The sequence below is a fragment of the Dendronephthya gigantea genome, unplaced genomic scaffold (assembly GCF_004324835.1).
Source record: "Dendronephthya gigantea isolate DGI-Jeju-01 unplaced genomic scaffold, DenGig_1.0 000001F, whole genome shotgun sequence".
Classification (NCBI taxonomy): Eukaryota; Metazoa; Cnidaria; class Anthozoa; order Malacalcyonacea; family Nephtheidae; genus Dendronephthya; species Dendronephthya gigantea.
In genome coordinates, this window is record NW_021163011.1 from 6,514,609 (window position 1) to 6,536,587 (window position 21,979).

The 21,979-nt window shown below is 35.1% G+C and overlaps 4 protein-coding genes across 5 annotated transcripts; 2 read left to right on the forward strand and 2 right to left on the reverse strand.

Annotated features, from left to right (window-relative positions):
• The first annotated feature begins 53 nt into the window (after nt 1-53).
• LOC114528587 (transcription factor IIIA-like) lies at nt 54-4,159 on the forward strand. Its single transcript, XM_028550256.1, has 11 exons — nt 54-254; nt 719-816; nt 1,080-1,164; nt 1,287-1,375; nt 1,457-1,533; nt 1,624-1,704; nt 1,905-1,951; nt 2,270-2,356; nt 2,472-2,564; nt 2,633-2,665; nt 3,128-4,159. The coding sequence occupies exons 1-11, from the start codon at nt 162-164 to the stop codon at nt 3,920-3,922; spliced, it is 1,578 nt and encodes a 525-aa protein (XP_028406057.1). The 5' UTR covers nt 54-161; the 3' UTR covers nt 3,923-4,159.
• A 788-nt stretch (nt 4,160-4,947) lies between these two features.
• Nucleotides 4,948-5,373, reverse strand: LOC114530717 (uncharacterized protein CXorf65 homolog). Its single transcript, XM_028552326.1, has 3 exons — nt 5,349-5,373; nt 5,190-5,276; nt 4,948-5,075 (listed from the first exon to the last, which is right to left on the reverse strand). The coding sequence occupies exons 1-3, from the start codon at nt 5,371-5,373 to the stop codon at nt 4,948-4,950; spliced, it is 240 nt and encodes a 79-aa protein (XP_028408127.1).
• A 2,119-nt stretch (nt 5,374-7,492) lies between these two features.
• On the forward strand, nt 7,493-16,661 carry LOC114529524 (probable phospholipid-transporting ATPase VA). Of its 2 annotated transcripts, XM_028551344.1 has the most exons (18): nt 7,493-8,080; nt 10,336-10,537; nt 10,758-10,846; nt 11,147-11,250; nt 11,387-11,518; nt 11,775-11,917; nt 12,063-12,324; nt 12,446-12,498; nt 12,590-13,333; nt 13,463-13,693; nt 13,901-13,981; nt 14,157-14,378; nt 14,483-14,740; nt 14,874-15,074; nt 15,155-15,235; nt 15,371-15,475; nt 15,688-15,863; nt 16,118-16,661. In XM_028551344.1, exons 1-18 carry the CDS (start codon nt 7,581-7,583, stop codon nt 16,281-16,283), a joined length of 3,750 nt encoding a protein of 1,249 aa, XP_028407145.1. In that variant the 5' UTR covers nt 7,493-7,580; the 3' UTR covers nt 16,284-16,661. The 2 variants fall into 2 exon arrangements, with proteins under 2 accessions (XP_028407145.1, XP_028407150.1); XM_028551349.1 differs by lacking the exons at nt 15,371-15,475; nt 15,688-15,863; nt 16,118-16,661 and having other exon boundaries at nt 14,874-15,069; nt 15,155-15,219.
• Nucleotides 16,662-17,101: 440 nt separating this feature from the next.
• On the reverse strand, nt 17,102-20,355 carry LOC114527675 (fibroblast growth factor 8-like). Its single transcript, XM_028549385.1, has 3 exons — nt 19,724-20,355; nt 18,021-18,127; nt 17,102-17,520 (listed from the first exon to the last, which is right to left on the reverse strand). Exons 1-3 carry the CDS (start codon nt 19,917-19,919, stop codon nt 17,332-17,334), a joined length of 492 nt encoding a protein of 163 aa, XP_028405186.1. The 5' UTR covers nt 19,920-20,355; the 3' UTR covers nt 17,102-17,331.
• Between the last annotated feature and the right edge of the window lie 1,624 nt (nt 20,356-21,979).

The window sequence follows — 21,979 nt, forward strand, 5'->3', positions numbered from 1 at the left end:
ACATGACGTGTCGTCCATGGCAATGCGGGCTCATTCTAAAGTACGACATTCGCACGTGAAATAAAAAATTATTCATCGGCGCAGTTCTCTAATATTGAGTGAAAAACTGAAAATATTATGGTTCATTTCTAACTTGTTTCTGTGTATTTTGTTGTTTCGTAATGGTTCCCTTATCGTTGAAGTGTGCTACGTGTGGCAAAGAATTCAAGAAAAACGCTTTACTTCAGCAACATGTACGAAGGCACACAGGAGAGGTGGGTCAGGGTTTATATTTGCGAAGAAGCTACGATAAAGTATTGTAGAAAGTCGTTTAAGTGACGTTCACCTGACGGCGAGTCGGCGACGAAGATAAATTATTAGCTTCTATTAATTTAGAATTGTAATAGAAGTTTGCGCACACTCCATTTTCATGCAACATAATTGTTACTTTTTAATGTAAATTAATACATTGAAATAATTCAATTGCCAGTATTATCATTAGGTCCTGTTCCAGCAGGCTAAGGCTTTTTGAAAAATTGTTTAAAGCTTCTTTGTAGCGGAATGTGTGAATCTCAATTTTACTATATTTATTTCCTTATATACTTCAGAGGCCAGTTGTTCAAAGCTAGAGGCGCTTTCCATCATCAGCCAAGATGGTCAGACTGGTCAATGAAATGATTGGTCAATGAAATGACTAATAAGATAACTAATAATGACTAATAAGATTTTCATATTATAGAAACCTTACGATTGTTATCTATGTGATAAAAAATTCGACTCAAAGTCACATGCACAAAGGCACATGAATTCCCATTCAAAGAACACTTTACTGCTCAGGTAAGCAAGCAATAAGTTTAAATTGGACTTCAGCAAGTTGATAAATTTTCAAATTCTAAATTTAAGTTCTCATGACAACTTTTACACAAAGTAACTCCACTCACTTTTTATTCTCATTTCATTATCAACCTACTGTGTGTAACTTTATGACTCATGAAGTAAACCTGAATATATTTTTCACTTGAGGCTATAAGTTCAAACTTGCTTAGGAACTGATTAAAACATCCCTTAAAAATTAATGTCCTATGCTTTTTTGTTTCCAGTTGTACAGTAGAGGGATGTCCCAAGCAATTCAAATTTGAAAGGACAATGAAACGACATATTCAGAGCACACATATTTTACACAAGGTATTGTGGTGTGAATTAAACATGAGATTATTATTAATTTTATATGTGTAACAGATAGAGTTGCATTATTTCAAAATATCAATGACTTTTTTAACATTGCTTATATATTTTTTACATGGTAGTGCACATTTGAAGGGTGTGAGATGGCATTCAATAAGAAATTCAAGTTGAAAAAACATATGAGAGAAATTCATAATGATATATACCTTAAGTATGAAAGTTTGTTTAAAAGAAATTCTTCTGCATTATTATGCTGTATTGTATGATATTAACTGTTGTTCTGTTACTGAAGGTGTACTCATGAAGGGTGTACATCAGTGTTCACAACAAAAAGAAATTTGGCTCGTCATTTGTACAGTCATGAAAGAGGTGAGCATCCCCTTGCTTTGAATGCAAACAAAACTAATTTTACATTTCTTTTATAACATGCAAAAGTCACAATGATCTTGTGTTTTCTAGAGTATGAATGCAATGTTTTGGGCTGTGACATGGTTTTCAAGTCACGATCTGTATTAAGGAAACATCGTGAAACACATAAAAGTGAGTTGAAATATTGTATGACAGGAGGTTTTACCATTTGAAGTTATGGAAACATAAAAAATCTGAGTATTGCACACAAAAAAGTTTGTGAGTTAGTTTTGCACTTCTACAAAAGCAGCATATTTTCAGGTGTGATCTTCTGAACCATTCCCATCTAAATCACTAATTAATATTCAACTGTCATTTTTTATTGTTTTTAGAAGTACACTGTACAACATGTGACCTTGTGTGCAGGAACAAAACAGAGGTAATAAACAGAGGTTTTATTCCACTGAAATTGGCTTGTTGTGGTCAGGATTTAGCACTTGCAACTGTGTACTGTATCCCTGGTAGTTCAGTTGTTTGAACGAGTTGGATTACTCACCCAAATATCCTGAGTTTGGTTATATGGTTAAGGATAATTTTGATGGGGGGTGTAGTTCAAGAGTAATGATCTACAATATTTTAGCATATCTTAGCAGAAAAACTGTCCTGGTGCACTTTTGCATTGATATCCATCGAGTGAGTGTTGGAAGTCAGTTTGCCTAGAATAAAGGTTAATTTAACTTTTTATATAATTATGCAGTTTAAAAAACATTGCAAAGAGGCTCATCCTAAACCGAAAAAGACGTATGATTGTCCTTATGAAGGCTGTTCCAAGACATATAGTACAGTAAGTAATTGCCCAAACCTGCTGAAACTAGTTCTCTATCTACTTTCATTGGTTGTAGCTTGTTGCTTTCCGAATGATAGTTCAACAGTATTTGTTAATTATGTTTATTTTGTAGGGGTCCAATCTCAATCAACATGTTCGTGTTGAACATGCTGGTTTAAGATTTCACTGTGAAGTAAAAGGATGTGGGAAATCATTTCGTTACAATGTAAATGAACCTTTTATTTTAACCTTTAGCATTAAACAAATATTTTAACATTGTTTACTGTTTTGCAGATAAACTTAAAGAGACACATCGCTTCACATGAGGTAACAACTCACTGTTTTTCTACTTCACGACCACGCGACATGTTTTTCCTATCATGCCTATTATAGTTTGTTGCATATGTGCGGAATATAATTTACATCATGTTTATATCAATTGCATTGTGTGGTATACTATCCAAGGAGAACAACCAAACTAATTTCAAGGCGAAGGGCATTTGCTTGATTTCTTTATATTTTTCTAGGGGGAGGGTTGTTGAAATAGAAATTATTCTATATTAACCTATAGTCGAAATTTTGAGCATATGTTAAGTTATAAAAACTATAACAATGTCATAAATTTTCTACCAAAATAGTGAGATTTCAAGGACAAGAGGTATAAGGTTTTTCAATTTTCAACCGAGAAATTACTTCACAGCCCTTTCCCGGCACTTCAGATTATGTTCAGATCACCTGGTATTGTGTACAGTAACTTGCTGTTTTTAACATCCATCATTCTTTGTATAGGCTCCAGCTAAAAAGACGAAGAAAAAACGTAAAAGAAAATCTTTAGCTGCAAAACTTGCGAAATACAAGGGCGAGCTTTGTGAACTTCCTGTGACTTATGTGGATCCAAACGAAGATGTATCTTCGCCATCGGAATCAGCCTCGTGCAAAGAAACACAGAGTAATCATTGCAGTGATATAACGATGGACTCCCCATCACATGTTGAAGACAAAACTGAAGAAATATCTTCTGCGACTTGCTCTGCTGAATTTTCATCATCAGGTTCAGAAAGTGTACCAAAATCCTTACCGTCCGAATTGTGTAAAGAAACACAGAGTTCTCAATGCAGTGATATTTCTACGGATACCTTATCGCAGGTTGAAGACAGAACCAAAGAAATATCTTCTGCCATTTGTTCTGCTGAATCTTCATCATCAGGTTCAGAAAGTGTACCAAAATCCTTACCGTCCGAATTGTGTAAAGAAACACAGAGTTCTCAATGCAGTGATATTTCTACGGATACCTTATCGCAGGTTGAAGACAGAACCAAAGAAATATCTTCTGCCATTTGTTCTGCTGAATCTTCATCATCAGGTTCAGAAAGTGGATCAAAATCTTTACCGTCCGAATTGTGTAAAGAAACACAGAGTCCTCAATGCAGTGATATTTCGATGGACTCCTCATCACATGTTGAAAACCAAAGCGATGGGCTATCTTTTGCGATTTGTTCTCTGGGTCCTTTATCATCAAAGTCAGAAAGTGGACCGAAGACTTTAATGGAACGACTACAAAGTGTTATAAAGGATAGGGAATAACACAAGTTGTGCCCTGCTGAATATAATCCAGAAACCAGTTCGTCCAATGAAACATGCACATGTCTTGGAATAGCTTCATGGTAAGAAGCAGAAGTACTTGTGTACTGTTGTTCAACATGACAAATATATTACTGGTATCTGTCTGAAATACAAGTCTTTGAAGCGTGTTTGAAAGGGAGGCTCGACATTTCTCATTCTTTTAAAACATTAATTTGTTTTTAATTTGTTCTACTGGGGTATGAAAGATTTCGTATGTGAACGACAACCCTCCTTTACTGAACTCCAATGTTTCATATCTTATCAAAAATTGATATTGTTATTTTGTGGTAGTTGAGTCTTGAGTTGAGACATTTTACTAGCACTTGTACTGATAAAAACGGCTTGATTGTCACTTGTACTGATAAAAATTCTTAATGCTATAACGTTAACATAGACAACGTTTCCAATTATAAGTATACATGAAAAAAGTTTAAATAGTTTAAGGTCTCTTCTTATTCATAATGGACTTGGATCGTGTTGATGGAACTGAAGTTGTTAGGTTCTTCGACGTCTTCAAAGCACCTTTTCCCTGACGTGTCTGCTGAACATTTTGTTTAGCAGATTTTGCACTGCGGTTTGCAGCGACACGATTCAGTGATGCTATTTTCGCTAGAAAAAATAAATACTATCCAACAAAACATAACACAACCTACGTTGAAGGAACTCATCTATACTAGTGGTTCGACGTGAGCCAATGAGGGGGTTCATATGATAGGATACAAAAGACGGTAGCCATTTGAATCGTGGCCGGTATGAACTACTGAAATTCTTGTGTATAAATATCAATATTATGGGAAATAAGCTTTACCTATGAAGTCTGGGTTAGTTTCGTCTAGTCCGTTCAGTAGAGGTGTAAAACTCTTGAAAACGTGACCAGTCGTTATGTCAAGATGTCCTTTATAAAAAGAATTCATCATTAAATATCCACCCGAGGTAATTAGTCTGACGTGTGGTGGTCTAGACACGGATGGCTATATTTTGAAATGTCACTCACGTTTAACTTCGACCAAAATATATGTTCGCCGATACTCTAAATATTCACTAGCGAACTGCTCTGATGGCCTTTCATTCATGCTTTTCACGGCACCACTTTCTTCTGCCAAATCTATAGTGTCTACGTATTGGAAATAAAGAATTGGTAAATTAAAAGCTTACAATTTTTTCACATGGAATATTTTACCAGCTGTACTGAGTCTGAGAAGATCTAGTTTTTTTATTCGTTATTTACCTTTTTCTTTGCAGTTGCAGCGTTTCTTTATGTTTTCTATCAGCAATATATTTTTACAATTTGGGTTGAAGAGTTCCTGTTGGGAATCTCGAATAAAATTAAAATCAGTCAAAAATCATGATTTTCCCCCACCACCAATTCAATTCAGAATTCACCCACCTCCAAAAAGGACGACTATAAACATTAGATTCTGTTGAGAGATTTAAATAAAGTGTAATTGCGGAAGAACGAAAAATGAAAGAAATGAAAGTTTCAAAAAAACAAACTTGAAAAATAGCGAAACGGGAGTAGTTAATTTACCCAGCATCCTCTGCGGCAATACTCATGCAATATATGCAAATTCGTCTTTCTTAGAGCCTTCAGGTTAGAGGGTTTAAATCATAGATAACCCGGAAATTTACCATAAAATTAAATTATACCAGTAGTCGCCGTTTCGCCGTCGTGCGCTCAAAGGCTTAGATAAGTGTTCCCGAAGAAATAGCAGTCATATTCGTAATAAATAACCATGAGTCACCGAAAGTCTCCCTCATGTCTTTTATCAGCAGCATGGTGGCCGAGAGCTGCCACTTCGAAATAATGTTTGAAAAGCGTTTTATTATTGTGGATTAGAAATGTTTTATTTCAGATTGATTTTAAATTGTAAATTCATTTTTAGTGCAACTTAAACGTCTTCAAATTAATTTGGAGACATTATGGAACAGTAAGGAAGAAGTATGCCCCAAAATCCCTGTGCCCCAAATGAATTTGAAAGCGTTTAAGTTGCACTAAAAATGACTTTAAAATTTAAAATTAATCTGAAATAAAATAATTCTAAGCCACAATAAAACGCTTTTCAAACATTATTTCGATATGGCAGCTCTCGGCCACCGTATTCAGTATTCACGTGCCAAATGTACTCGTTCCTTACTGTTCCGTAATGTCCCAAATTAATTTGATAAGTTGCACTGAATATGAATTTTAAATTAATCTGAAATAGAATATATGTATGATCTACAATAAAACGCTTTTCAAACATTATTTCGAAGTGGTAGCTCTCGGCCACCATACAGCAGGAAAGGCAGGCAATGGGTCGGGTGCACTTTTAATTTAAGGGATTTGAAAAACACCCGAATATTTTAGGGCAAAAATCAGATGTCATACAATGGGCAGCAGTTTTGACAGTTCCGAGAGGTTCTCTTGTATGCTAGTTCATATCTATTTGCAGATTCAGCCGGAAGTGTACTGATTCCAATAGTTAAAGTATCTTGCAACAAGTAAAATATTTTGCAAGAACTCATTGACTTCTTCATATTGATATTACTCATCCATTGTCAAAATATATCAACACATTAATATAATCAGAACATATACTCGTGGTAAAAGTTTAAAATTTTAAATGCTCTTCCCAAAGTAATAAATTGATGAACTGATTTTTAAAAAGGATTGCCAACTCCATGTTAAGCTGAAAGAAAAAAAATGGAAAGGTGGGGTATCCTGGGTCAACCATTTTAGTGGTAAGAGCAATGATGATACATAGATAATATATTACTAACATTGTCTTTATTTTAACAAAACTTGACAGCATATATGAAAATAATGAAATGGTACATAAATAAATTTAGAACAGTCAATACTATGATAACCAGCAGCAAAGATTTTAAATTTTCAAGTCAAATACAAACATAAATACAGTATTTTCATATCAATTAAAGTTTTTAAGTTCATCCAAAGTAATGTCAAGTTCATCCAAAAATCTCCAGAATAACTGCTTATAATTATAGTAACTAGTAGTTTGAATTTATCATATTTTTAGTTCTCTCTCAAATCATAAATTGGCAAGTCCATATTCACTGGTTTCACTCGTCGTTTTCGAACTCCTTGGGATCTTTTCTGCTCAGCCGATGGTTTTCGTTCTTTGCCCAGTTAATAACCAAAAAGCCAGAAATAAGACCTGGTAAGATATAGCCAAACGAAGTCATGAAACGACGTACAACATTTGGGCCACTTTTGGTGACGAATCCCGCAAAAGCACGCTGCTCAAATGGGGACAGAGAATAAGTGATGATGTTTTTAGCTCTAGCAATGTTTCCAAACTCTTTTCCACCCATTGTAGCAGAACTTTTATGTGCAATTTACTATAAACTGCTAAAAAATTTCATCCAATATGGTGGTCGGTGGATGACCATTATCCATTGTCCGTTGTCGTCCTACCCTGATCCTACAACGGAAAACCTAAATGCTCACAATTGTTCAATATCATCCTCGATAATCAATGTGATCCTCTTCATAACCCTTCATTAGAAATTTTAGAAGTGAATAACAAACAGAAAATATATCTTTCCGCTTTTATGAAGATATATTAAAATGCAAATGGTTTACATACAAAAACCTTTATGAGGCAATGGGACAGGAATGTACATTAGAGTAAATAAATGTGACGTTGCAAAAAACGAAGGATTTATGCCGTTTGCGTGGAAGGTTTTTGATAACTCGGACAGTATGGAAGAAGGAACGCCACCTTCTAGCATTCCTAGATATGGCTCCATTCAATCTGATACAACAAGTCGTAGACTTGTCATTCCAACTCGAGTATTAACCAAACAACTTGAGATTAAACACGAGAGCAGTCTTAAACGTAATTTGACAAACGTTGTTAAAACGACTAAATACTCAATATGGAATTTTCTACCAAAGAATTTATTTGAACAGTTTCATCGTTTTGCCAACATCTACTTTCTAGCAATAGCAATTTTAAACTGGGTTCCGGCAATAAAAGCATTTGCGAAAGAAATAACTATGATCCCATTGTTGTTTGTTCTCACTGTGACATTGGTAAAGGATTTATTTGAGGATCACAGGCGAAGAAGGTCAGATAATGAGGTCAACAACAGACATTGCCTTGTCTTTGATAGGTGAGTTGTTCAAATTTCCATTGTGTTGAATGCATGAACTAGCAATAGGTAATTGCTAGTATTGCTTAACATTTGAGCGCACCTGAATAAAGCATCATGCTTTGTTACATTATTATACTATTGTGCTATACATTTTATATAATTGGTATTATCATTATAACATTTTAATGTAATCTGGCACTTTTTTAGTGGCTGTTTATATCAGTCTAACTGGTGAAAGTGAGTATATTTGCCCTTTATCTCTCAATTGTATCTTAAAAAATATTTCTAAGAAAAATATATTTTGACGACATGCAGTATACATACCTGCCCATCTTCTGCTTGTATTAGGCACCACCATTAGACACTACATTGTCTGCATTCTAGCTGCAAAGTGCTTACCTCTTGTATTTAACCTTTTTGAATCCTACTACCGTGGCACTTGTGGTCATCCTAATACTATGAGATGTTCCAGAAACAGTTGAACAGTATACATATAGAGTATACAGTCTACACTGGGATACAAATCATATTATTCAGGGTTTATTTGGTTTCATGTTTGGAAATACGTACGCATATATTTGTACTAATTTTCAATCCTTTCTCTTCTTTTATGACCTCACCCTTTGAGCTTAATTATAATTATAATGAATCTATTGCAGTATTGCAGGCTACATTCAATTTCATAATATTCCCTTACATTGTTTTTATTCTATTCATTTCTTTTAAGAGCTTCACAATATCCAAAATTGATTTAGTGAATCATGTACAGTCCTGATTACTGGAGTGTTTCATTTCTATCTTAGAAACATCCTCTCATTTTTCCGAACACAACATCCCAACATATTTAAAATATTGAATTTATTGGTTCATGCAGCAGTGAAATGAAAATGTTTTTGTTTTGCACTGGATTTTAACTGCACTCAACTTTAATGTGTTTGACTTTCTTGCAGTATCAAATTTAGTAATTATTTTTTATCTCTGCTGGTTGTCTTGACCTATATATATATATATATATATATATATATATATATATATATATATATATATATATATATATATATATATATATATATATATATATAGCACTATCAAAAAGATCTATATATAGCACTATCAAAAAGATCTATAAAGTAACCATAGATTAACTGTATTACTATCATAATAATTTAAGGGTAAATAATTGTAATTCTTATTATACGTATTTATATATAATTAAATTGAGGCATTTGTCAAACAAAACTTGAAGTTCCTTAATTTTTAATTTTGATGTGTAATCTGGGCCAACCACATTTGGAAAGACAACCCAAATGTTTTCATTTTTAAAAACATTTAATGAAAAAGGCTAGCATGGGTGCATGGGAGTCTTCGCAGACTAAGTGGAAAATAAGCAGATTCTTTCTTATTTTCAGGAATTTGTTTCTTAAGAATTTGTTCCTAGTTAAGGATCTCTTTTTTCATGGTTAATAGAGATTTTGTTGTGCAGTTAAGTGTACTTTATTCTGCAAACATCCAGGTTTCAAAATTAAGGAGAGTTTTTCTTGTCAAACGTTCAGAAACATCTCTCCTTGTTGTCGTGTCGCGTGTGAGATTTGGGTCGTTCATTATTAATTTTACGCCGCCTTATTACAAACCGTATAACCCGCGATTGCAATCATGATGGAGTAATTACGCGTTTTTCGTGTTCGTTTATAATTGCTGCAATGGATGTTTGCACTAGCGCATAGTTGCGGTTAGTTTGCAAACAAAATTAACACGATATGAGTTCAACGGACGTTTCAAACTGCCTATATATAGCTATAGGACCGTTGTTTCTATTACTGAGGAAATTGCCTGATTTCATTATAAAGAAATACTGAAATACACTAGTATTTCGTAAGTGTTTCGAATAATCTGAAGTTGTGTGAAAATATCAGAAACCACTGAGTTTCTTTCTACTTACCTTAAACAATATACTGGCACGAGTTCTTTACTTTTAAATTAAGAAATATGTCTTTCTAAAATTTCCTGCTTACCCTCTTCAGACTTCAAGCTTGTTCCTACTTTAAATATACCCCTTTTCCTATATATTATATTCTTTCAACGCTTTCTAATCAATGTTTCGATTGTTGCGTTGTTGTTTGTTTTGTAATTCTATAATTTAATTTCTTTCCTCGGTGTCCATTAGGAGGTTTACTATAGCTTTCTTTCAATGAGATACAGTTCTCTCATATCCTATGGAAGCCACGTGAGAATTTTACAGGAACAAGCCGTTTCAGTGTTGTTCTTTCTTTCAGTACAACCCACCAATATGTTGAAACAAAATGGAAATCCATTGTTCCTGGCAATGTTGTAAAGTTATCAAATGATGAAATTATTCCTGCTGATGTATTATTATTGAAGTCGAGTGATCCTAATGATATTTGCCACATAGAGACAGCTAACCTTGATGGTGAAACAAATTTGAAACAAAGAGAAATTGTTAGAAATTCTAATCAGGTATATTCATGACTCATGAGAGTTTCCAACTACAGTTTACGGTACACACCACCTCACACTCGTACAAAGATTTTTATACCTGTCGGTTCCAAAAGAATAATCGTATAAACGGGAATTGTGAATTTTTAACCAGCAAAATCTAGGACATACAAGTTTCAGTTACCATTATAATATATATTATCTACATGTATGTATAGTTAAAGATCTTGTTATATTTTAGGGTTTAGGGTCTAATGGGGCTGTGGATTTTTCTTCATTTGTTCATTGCGAAGAACCGAATAGTAAAATTTATCAATTTCGTGGATTTATGTAAGTAATGAAATTTTTACTCCACGTTTATTTGGCTCACTAATTTTAATATCCTTTCTTTAAACAACAACTTGTTTCAAACATTGTTTCCTCTATCGCTAGAGGAAATATTCAACGAAACAAGTCCATTATTTTTGGCCTGAATATCCTTGTCCCTCCCGAACGTGCTTGTGGGACATCGTATTGTCTTGCCATAAGACAGGGGTGACTATTATATGCACTGTATCTATATCTTGCAGGGGGCACCACAAGATTCAATTATATAGACAGTACAAGTATTAAGAATATTTCTTTTTTTAGAGACACTGATGGCAATCAGATACCAATTGGAACAAATAATCTTCTTTTAAGAGGATGTGTTATTCGCAATACAGAAAATGTAGAAGGCATTGTAATATATGCAGGTAAACGCAATAATGCATGGCTTTCAAACACAAGTCTTTCATATATATAAATTGACAGGTTTTGCTAGAGAGTAACATGAGTAACGGGAATGAATGAATGAATGGTGCAATATAATGACAAACCCTATTTCATTAGGTCATGACACAAAAGCGATGCGAAATAACGGTGGCCCAAGAAGCAAACGCAGCAAATTAGAAAGAGATATTAACTGGGATGTGATATCTTGTGTATTTATTTTAATATCACTGTGTTTGATCTGTGCTATAGGTAGGTTTTTGTATTTATATATATCAACTATATTTTGCTGGATCAGGCCGCAGGCGTTGACTCATAAAACCATTTTCCTTGCCTTGCATTGTTGGATATTCTGTATTAATAGTTATAATGCCTAATCCATGTTGTAATGCCTAATTGTGACTTGGTATGGAAATCGAAAGTACTTTTGGTCAAACGTAGGTGATATACACCCAATATATCCCCAAAACGCATCATAAGTCCCTCGTATTCTATTCTTTTATTTCAGGTTGTGGATTTTGGACTCATAATAAAGAGGCATTTGACCATCAGTATACCCCAGAGTTGGACCTTAACAATGAAGATGTCATTCAGAGAGAACCTGCATTGGAAGGTTTTGTACGATTTTGGACCTATATCATTATTTTTCAGGTCTGAATACCACGTTTAGTCAATTTTTGTTTTTACCACGTTTTAAGGTCGTCCATGTATATCTATCACTGAACGTACAAGTGCATGTTGAATGTAATCTAATAATAATTGAATGAATGAACACAATATCGATTTATTCCAATAGGTGCTAATTCCAATATCCTTGTACGTGTCTGTGGAAATTGTGAAACTTGGTCAATGTTATTTTATCACGAATGATGTGGAAATGTATTATGAAGAAAAAGATCAACCCGCATTATGTCGTGCGCTAAATATTAATGAAGATTTAGGACAAATTAAATACGTATTCTCTGATAAGACTGGAACATTAACAGAGAATAAAATGGTGTTCAGACGTTGTACGATTAATGGGAAAGACTTTCCTCATTCAACCAGATATTCTCAAGGTAACTACTGTAACTATCTTTACTGTAAACACCCCCCCCCCTTCCTTGTGTTTATATAGTTTCCAGGCCTACTTATGTAAGTGTAAATTGTAACTGTAAATGTAAATGTTTTAAAAAATAGATAACCTAAGAGATGAAGCAGTACCTCAGGGAAGCCATGGTCAGGATACGACAGTAAGTGATGCTAAATATATTCAAATATCAAGTTGTACTAAATATCTTGATATATTTATCTTAATATTATTTGTGCTATCTTCACTCTTAGGACTCTCCTAGTGATAATTCGTGGGATCACGAGTTAGCCCAAGAGATAAAAAGCAGTTCATCTGACAAAATCTCATCACCTGTCAAGGAATTCTTTACTTTGCTGGCAATTTGTAACACCGTTGTTGTTTCGTCGCATGGCAACCAGCAGAATGACGTCACTACCACTTTAGGCCAAAAGGAAAAATCCACTGATCGAAATGAAACGGTCAATGTAGATGGTGAAACAGATGCAGATGGTCAAACAAATAAAATGTATTTAAATGGAAGGCTCGAAGCGAACCAAGATCTATCAGGTGATAACAGGCAAGAACAGACTTTAACTTACGAAGCTGAATCACCAGATGAAGCAGCTTTGGTAAAATCTGCCACAATGTATGGATATAAATTAATATCACGTGGGCCGGATAGTATAACAATTAATGTACCTGGAGAAGGCATTGTTAAGTATCATCTTCTTCATGTCTTAATATTTGACTCCGTCCGCAAAAGAATGTCAGTGATCGTTCGTCGTGAGAATGATGATAGGATAATAATGTATTGTAAAGGTGCTGACACAGCAGTTATACCTCGGTTATCCAAACAGAGTAAGTCAAAAACATTACAAAACTGCAATAATGCAGATGCGCTAGATGGAAGAAATGCAAGTGCAGAAACGGAAGATGTGTCTTTGGTTGAAATGACGGAAACTCATCTTAATGTTTACGCAAGAGAAGGTCTGAGAACCCTTTGTATGGCAAGAAAGGTAATTTTCAAGGTCACATTTGGTGTAGTACGATAACTCCTTCAAAGTTAAACAAGGAAACATTGCGCAACAACATTACGTGTTCTCTTTATTGTTGTTTTAATTTAATTTAATTTTCCCGACATCTAGGAATTAACTGATGAGGATTATCATAATTGGTTATCAGAACACGAGAAAGCAGAGATATCTCTGTACAATCGTGAGGAGCTATTACAAGATTCATATTGTCAGATAGAATCTAATATGGAGTTACTTGGAGCAACCGGTATTGAAGATAGATTACAAGAAGGTGTTCCGGAGGCAATTGCAACGTTACGTGCGGCCGGACTGAAAGTATGGGTTCTCACTGGCGATAAACAGGTGCAGGGAAAATATTTGAGTGTTTTTGAAAGATTGTATAGGGGTAATAAATTATAGGAATGTAGGATCTTATATTTCATTGCAGGTGCTAAGTTTAATTTTCGTGGGACGTTCGTTATCTAGTTTGTGTTGCCGCTGTGTATTTTTCTAATTTTTGTCATCCAAATGGCGTCTGACTGAAAAAACATAATTGGGGTCACTTTTTAGGAAACGGCAGTAAACATTGCACACTCCTGTCGCCTTCTGGACCAAGAGATGGATAAAATAACGCTTAATGCTTCATCAAAAGTAGGTTCATTTTCAATACCCAGTGAATTAACCTTCTGTCAGCTTGTGTTAGGCGCATTCTCACCATTAAAGACGTTTATTTAATTTTTTCATGTTACTTAATATTCCCAATGTTTCTGGACTATATTATGTCTATCGCAAATATTTGTCACATCTTTTGTTGTTTTGTTTCAAGGAATCGTGTGCAGAACAAATCAGAGCGTGGCTAGAAAGGATGAATGGTGATTCAAATGATGCAAGTCAACAATTAAAACAAATGAAACAAACTAAATATGGGTTGATTATAGATGGACAGACACTACAATATGCTTTGGAGTATCCACTTGCTTTGGAATTCCTTCTTTTAGCTAAATCATGTCAAGTTGTTGTTTGTTGCCGGGCTGCTCCTGTTCAAAAGGTACGTGACTGAAGTATGATTCCACTTATAAAGTCTGCAGAATACGTTAAATTTAGCGTATTTAAGACTAACACCGTATCTGAAGTGCCATTATCAATATCCAGGCTTCTGTAGTACGTCTTGTTCGAGAGGAACTTGGTGTTATGACATTAGCTATAGGTGATGGAGCTAATGATGTTAGTATGATTCAAGTGGCTGATATTGGAGTTGGGATTAGTGGTCAAGAAGGAATGCAAGCTGTTCAAGCTAGTGACTTTGCTATTGGAAGATTTCGTTTCCTTGTTCGATTATTACTCGTCCATGGTCATTGGTGTTATGATCGTATTTCAAAGCTGATACTATATTTCTTTTATAAAAATATGGTAAGTTTTACGGACGTACTTTACTTCCACTTTAAGAATAACAATTTTAATTTTCAGCCGTGTGCGTGCTGAAATTGGCTCTATCTGTATTATGATAAATTTGTTTTCAATACTGTTTTCTTTTGCGTTTTAGATGTTCGTGATGGTGTTGTTTTGGTTTCAGTTATATAACGGTTTTTCAGGATCAAACGCAATCAATGATTTGAACTTAATTTTTTTTAATCTCATCTTTACTGCTTTACCTCCAATAATATCGGGAATTTGGGATCAAGATGTCTCAAGTGAAATTCTTCTAAAAAAGCCATACCTTTACAGACAAGGTCAAGAAAGTGAGGTAATACTGTAAAATAAAATTCAATTATACTTCGGTTGATTTATGATTATTCAACTAACAATGTAGTAATCTTTTCACAGCTTTATTCTAGGAAAATGTTTTGGATAACAATGGCCGATGCTATATTCCAAAGTATTGTAATCTTCTTTTCAGCCTTTCTGGTATGTTATAATGATGAAAAATATCGGATAACATGGTTTGGATTTTTCAATCGTATTTAGTTGTTTTATCGCATTCTGATTTTTCTGGAAAGATGCTTTGCATTTACAGTTAAGACTAGTTATCATCTTCCATAGGTTTACTACGGAACACAAGCTGGTTTATATACAGTTGGAGTAAGTCTTCATCAGTGTGCAGTTATTGTCGCCTCACTTCAAATTGCAATTGAGACAAATTATTGGGTATGATATGCTTTTGATTTGACCTTCCATGCTACCATTGTCATTCAACAAACATTGGCCAATCGTATGCGATTAACTAATGACGATCTGACCAATCAAAGCGCATGAAATAGGCCAGCAAAAAGTACAGCAGCAGTGATGAGTTTAACCATGCTATCGCTTCGCGCGTTCGCAATCAATGTTTTGACCCAGTCCTTTATATATTTATTTAGACAACAATTCATGCTGTGATTCTTGGACTCAGCGTTTTGTTATCATTCGTGTGGTGTATTGTCTATAATGTCGTCTCACCTGTTCTGCCAGATTATTTTGTCGCTATAGTAACAATGGGAACGGCAAATTTTTGGTTGTTGTGTATTCTAACAGCTTTTGTATCGATGTTGCCAAGGTCAGTGGTTTTTCCAACAATTGTGTATAAGCTAGGGCAGTGAGCTACAGAAAACTATTAGGGAAGGGAAGCTATTAGGGAACTGCATATGCAAAAGCCATGGCTGAATGGAAACTAGTGTCAACGCTTTCTCTAGGAATGGATGCAAGATTGACTGACTCTTTTTAATGTTCATGCACTTGAATTATACAAGAAGAAAAGTTGGAAAACTGACACCCAATTTATTATTATAACTTCAATACATTTTCTCGTAGATTACTGGTGAGAACCTTACAGCAATCATTATCGCCAACAGAGATTCAGAAGGCTCGTCTTGAATCTACTTGTCCTGAAGTTTCGCTTATTTCGTTTGAATCAAGAAGTAGACAGTTTTCCGCTGAAAATAACATACATGCCCAGACGTCTGGAATAAAAGTATAGGCACAAAATCCATATGGAAATCTAATAAACTCAGAATCCATATGGAAATTCTAATAAACTCGGAAATTATGTTAGAAATATTATTATATTCTAGAGATTGTGAACATACCAGATATTGTGACACATCCATTTTTCGTTAATGTGACGTCCACGTTTTATGCTGGACCTCGCTGACAAATATTGCTGTAATCATAGTGTAATGTTGTATAATGTACGTGATAACGTTCTCTTTGGTCCTGTCAGTCGTTCAAAATCTACACAGCATTTTCTTCACATCCTTTGAATGAATGAATCCATATTCCATTCACTAACAGCAGAATTGTTTTTCTCATATGATATGGGCACATAATTGTTCGTGGGGCGGGCCGCGGGGGAGGTCTTGCAGTTACAGTCAATCAAGCTAGCATGAACCTGTTTAGCGAAATACAGGCCTGACATTCTTGTGCACTGAATACATCGTCCAACTATATGGTCCAACCAATCCATTTGCTGGGCATGGGCATGCATATTAGGTGTTTGAATTTGTGAAAATGAAAATGCACGGGTACCCATTTTAGCCGTGCCGTGCCAATAAATGGAGTGTAGTGTAAACGGGGTTTTTGCTTTCCCGGTGCAGTGTTCTCATCATCGTTGGCTTTGAGGGCCAGTGTGCAGGCTAGAGTTGGTGTATAATTTACTCCATCAACAGGAATATCTTTGGATCGAGAAGGAAATTTCACTGATTAACAATCCTAAAGGTGGTGAGCAAAAATGTTCTTGTATGAAGTTGTAAATTATAAGGTTATAATTTTGACGTGAAGAAAATAGCCGCGGATTTATACATAATTTGCCGCCATTCTTGGCTTACTAGTTTATGATTGGAAATGTCAAATACAAGATTTGTGAATAATCACAGCGTTTCACGTAATCTAGGTCACCGTTTGAGCGGATCAAATCCACTAATTTTAACAATAATATGTACAATAATTATTTTTTCAAACTAAACACATGCACTTGTAATATCAGTGGAATAAATACATTCTGTAAATATGTTACATTTTATGGCAATCTATATTCTTGACCATTCTGTTGACCGTTGACCGGCTTTTGTCCTTTTCCCTTTTTTTATTGCTCCTTTCTTTGTTAATCCCAAGAACCATCTCGGGTAAACGGCAGAGGAATAATGAAAAAATCCCGGTCTGACCAAGCTCATCTCCTCTTTCCAAACACATTCTTTACATTCACTGGACGATAATGCCTACATTTAAGAGCAAGAAATATATTTAACAGGTATAAGTTGATCTTAGTAAAAACAGCGTAACGTTTACAGGAGGCGACTCAATCGTAACAATCAACTAATTAAAATTGGTTGTCTCAGATGCATCTCTTTTTGATCATTTTTTTAGAAACAAGCAAAAATTTGTTACTTTAACAACTTTGTTCAACATATAAACAGGCCTTAAAAATCTCGACGAGCCATAGGACCGACCAAATATCGTACCTAGGAAAGACCCTAGGTACGAACGAGGACGAGCCGTGGTCCAAAAAAAATGTACGGGAATGCCCTGTTCTTCTGTTTCGTTTTTTATGTGCATGCTTTTTACTGACCTTTCCTTAGTAGAGGTCGAGAATTTCTTTGTCACACCGAATGTCACTCCGCGGTTGGATTAATGCTTTTAGTCGCTATGCAGATCCAGTTATATGACAATAATAACTATAAACATGTTTGTAGTTCTATTGCTGACTTTAGTGACTTACCGTTGTGCTTATATCACCATTGGCTTTCATATACAGAAATAATCCTGACTTTTTCCCTTGTAGTGTAACTTTGCCACCAAAGTCCACTGTTCGTATCGTGATATCGCCTAGAAATTTAGGAAATAATAGGGCGGCCAGGTCAATGTCGTATTAGAGGTTTTGAGAAATTTTTGAGAAATCAATTTCTGCGCTAACAGGATTTGATATGACAAACAACATCCGAATAAAACTTTAAGGCTTCATTGGTAAATCTTGTGCTAGCTCCTCTGGGTACGAGGTTGGCTTTGAATCTCTGCATGAAGGGGAAGCTGACGAATACTATGTCCACCTTTTCTCAGGGTTTGAAAACAGCTTCCTGGGCAGGGGAGAGGGCAATGCAACAGGTAATTTCAAAAACAAATAAGACAAGAAAGAGTACCGCGTTGTACAATTTTTTGTAAGGCAAGTACACTTCACTCGGACCTTCACAGATTTGCTACAAGTTATTAATTGTCCTTAAAAATAGCATATAGATAAAGTGACAACATTGTTATTTTAACACAACTTGTTGACAAGCTTAAATACAAGCCTGTTGTGAACAAATCTTGTTGATAATACATAAATGGTAGCGAAATAATTGATTATTAAATTCTTGTGCATTATTCCTGCTGCTATTATTTAAAATCATACTTTTGTTGACTTGTATATGTACCTATTGTACGATAGGCGGTATTCATATTGTTATTGTCATTAGATGATTTTGAAACTGTACGTATTTAGAGGAGATTCTGATAAAACAGTGCAACGTAAGGGATTTCGTCACTCATCTGGGGAGAGTTTCTTTATCAAATATTAACACTGCTTTGTCAGTATGTGTACCCAGACAGCAGTATTAGCAAGTTAGTAAAACTTTCTTAGTTTTAATTAGTTAAGGACACAGCATGAACAGCGGTCTCTTCCATATTTTCAGCATGACAGCAATATCATTTAACACCAAATCATGATTCACACATATTAAATCGCAGTTGCTAAAACAATCGCACAACCTTTCTGGCTGTCTGCATGCCTGACTGCAAATGTTGTTAGCACGTTTCTAGCCTCATGCTAATGTTGACAGCTATACGAGTCCTAATTTCAACTGTTAAGTACATGCTTTTATGTTAAAAACTAATTATTTGACACATGTATGCATTTCTATTGGCATTGACATTCGACGTATAAATTGCACTTTATCCCACGCGTCTGGCCACAGGAGTCTTAATGGCGAAATATAGGCCTTGGAATGAATATATTGTTTACTTTCCGTCTTTCATCATAATTAGGAAGCTTAGATTCGTGGTATATGGCCTTATTGTTTCATTTCTTCAAGGTTCTCATAGGATCTAATTCTTCAAGATCTAGATGTGTTACATTGATGTGGTACACGTCAGTTCACGATTTTCAACTTTCACGTCTCTCTTATTCATTCCTTTACACGTGACAAATTGCCTACTGCATTGAAAAGATTATTCTGCATAGTTCCAGAAAAAATCATAGATGATGATTAACGTTTATCGAACGGCGTTAGCGCATTTTAGATCAACAGATAAAGGTTAAGTAGGACAGGTCTTAAAATAAAGGAGCCCTCGAGTCGTTTAACCGTCAATATGGAGGGCTGTAAACCTAGATAGCAATAAAACAAGGGAAATGGAGAGGATTTGCTGAAATGACAGAATAAAACTTACTGTAAATATTTTCGTATGCCGTTGAACCAGCTATTTCTCCAGTTTTTCGTATCTCCAGATAGTAGCCATGACGATTCAGGAGACGAACTGTTCGCGAAGACATTGAATCAAACTTCAACAATGCTTCAGAGACGTAGATCACGTATATAAACGGTGGCAGATGGCGGAAAGGTACAAAATTATAGAAGTTATGCATAATTAAAAATGATTGGTCGTAAACCTATGAATATTCCAACAGATAAATCAATGATTTTGAAGACTTCTCATCAGATCTCCTCTCACATATTCTATTCATCACATGTGTATTGATTTACTGACACTATATTGACCACATAAATCATGGATCCGCGTGTTTCATTTTGCACATTACGTTGTATAGGAACTTCTTATCAATTCTTACGGCGAACAAAGAAATCTTATGATGTGGCAATAATTTAAAACCCGAAGAATGGTGTTAATTGTTTAGTCTATTCATTGAAAAGACATGTTTTGACACTCTCGCCATGTGTTGCAAATCCTTGCTAACAGTTCGCCGTAAGCTGCGGTGTATAGATATGAAGATCTATATTAACATTGCACATGCACTATTGTATTAGGTGGCCGACGTTTTGTTATCAGGGTGGGTGGAGTGAAGGTATAATATGTAGCAAGACAGTAGCCCAGCATGCACGCTCAGACTTTGTGAGTACCGCAGCGATTTACGGAATGTTATTTGGTATTACAAGCTTGCAAACTCTACCACAAGCTGATATGTTGATTTTCAAGTTGATTGTTTCTCTGCTCCTTCTTCATAGACCAATAAAAGTATATCGACGACATGCTGTTCAGAGTGCTGGTTTAGCTGATTTGACGTTAATAACTAGCATGGTGATATCCAATGGATTTATACAATTAAAGTATATCGTGTGGAAGATCATATAACACGGAGATAAACTTTGTTAAAGTAATGCATGTTCTTGAAGTTATCCGACGAAAGCCTTCTCCTGATATTCTATCCGGTAGTGAAAGCTGAAATTCGTTGTAAGGTTTAAATTATATGTACGCAGTTAAGCCGTAGATAAGCCAAAAACAAATGTGACCTTATCTTTCAGTCTTTAGACGATTATTATGTCGGAAATATTTTGATTGTTTTATTTTAATACTTGCTCTCTTTTTAGCTGTGTGATGCTATTTTTGAACAAATTGATTTGACTTGAATATTGATCAATGTCTTTCGTGTTGCCGATTCCGGCGCAAAATATCCAGTTTGGAAATGTACATATATATACTTGTGATATTCTGTTTCGCGTTTATTATGTACATAATTTGATATAGTTGTTATATCAATTATTACTAACACAAACAACATTCCTGATGAAACTCGATGAAGTTATGAGCTGGCATTGCGCCCAGTTTTTCTCATAATCAGATATACCCAGTATCAGTATTCATCAACATTTCCCCAGCAGCATTCCCTACCTTGCATGAACACTAGCTAAATTATGTGTGATTCAGATACACCAGATGACACTTGCATGAAAGCCCGAGGTTAAGTCCAAAACAAATGTTAACTTATCTTTGAGACTTTATGTCGGAAGTAAATTTGATTGTTTCATTATAATTCACTTGTTCTTTTTTGACTGTGTGAGTGTGAAACCTTTTTTATCTATTTGGTTTGTATAATAGCAATTGATCAATAAAATCGTATTCAACTTTCAGCCTTCAATTCTATACTGTTTTAACACATGTGGTTTTTGATAGTACAAAAGTTGCGCCACAATTATTTTCGGTCTAATAATATTACACAAATAACACTCCTGCTGAAGCTAATTAAAACTATGAGCTAGCCGCTGGTATCATGCAATGCGCTCAGTTCTGTCATTTCTTATTATCTTTCCGCAGTAATATTTCATATATAGCATGGTTTTTTCTCGCCAGACAATTTTCTTTCAGTTTGTCAAATATAAAGAAAAACAAAAACTTTTTTTCACCGGTGCATCTCGGGCCCGACCACTATAGTTATTAAATTCTCGTTTCGACAGCAGTCAATGGGGGCATGACTGGGAACGTTGTCTGTTTAGTTTTACGTCGCCCAGTGCGGGATTATCTAAGGGGAAAAGGAGGCAGTTACACTTAGCCCTAGATTTTCACAGGCCTAAAAATCGAGAGAGACTGAGAAAGACAGTTGGTCGTTTCCTCTGAGCTCTGCAAGGTCTGCAAGGATTGAAAGTTATGAAGTTGCATCGTTTTCATGACAAGTTTTTGCGCTTATAAAGC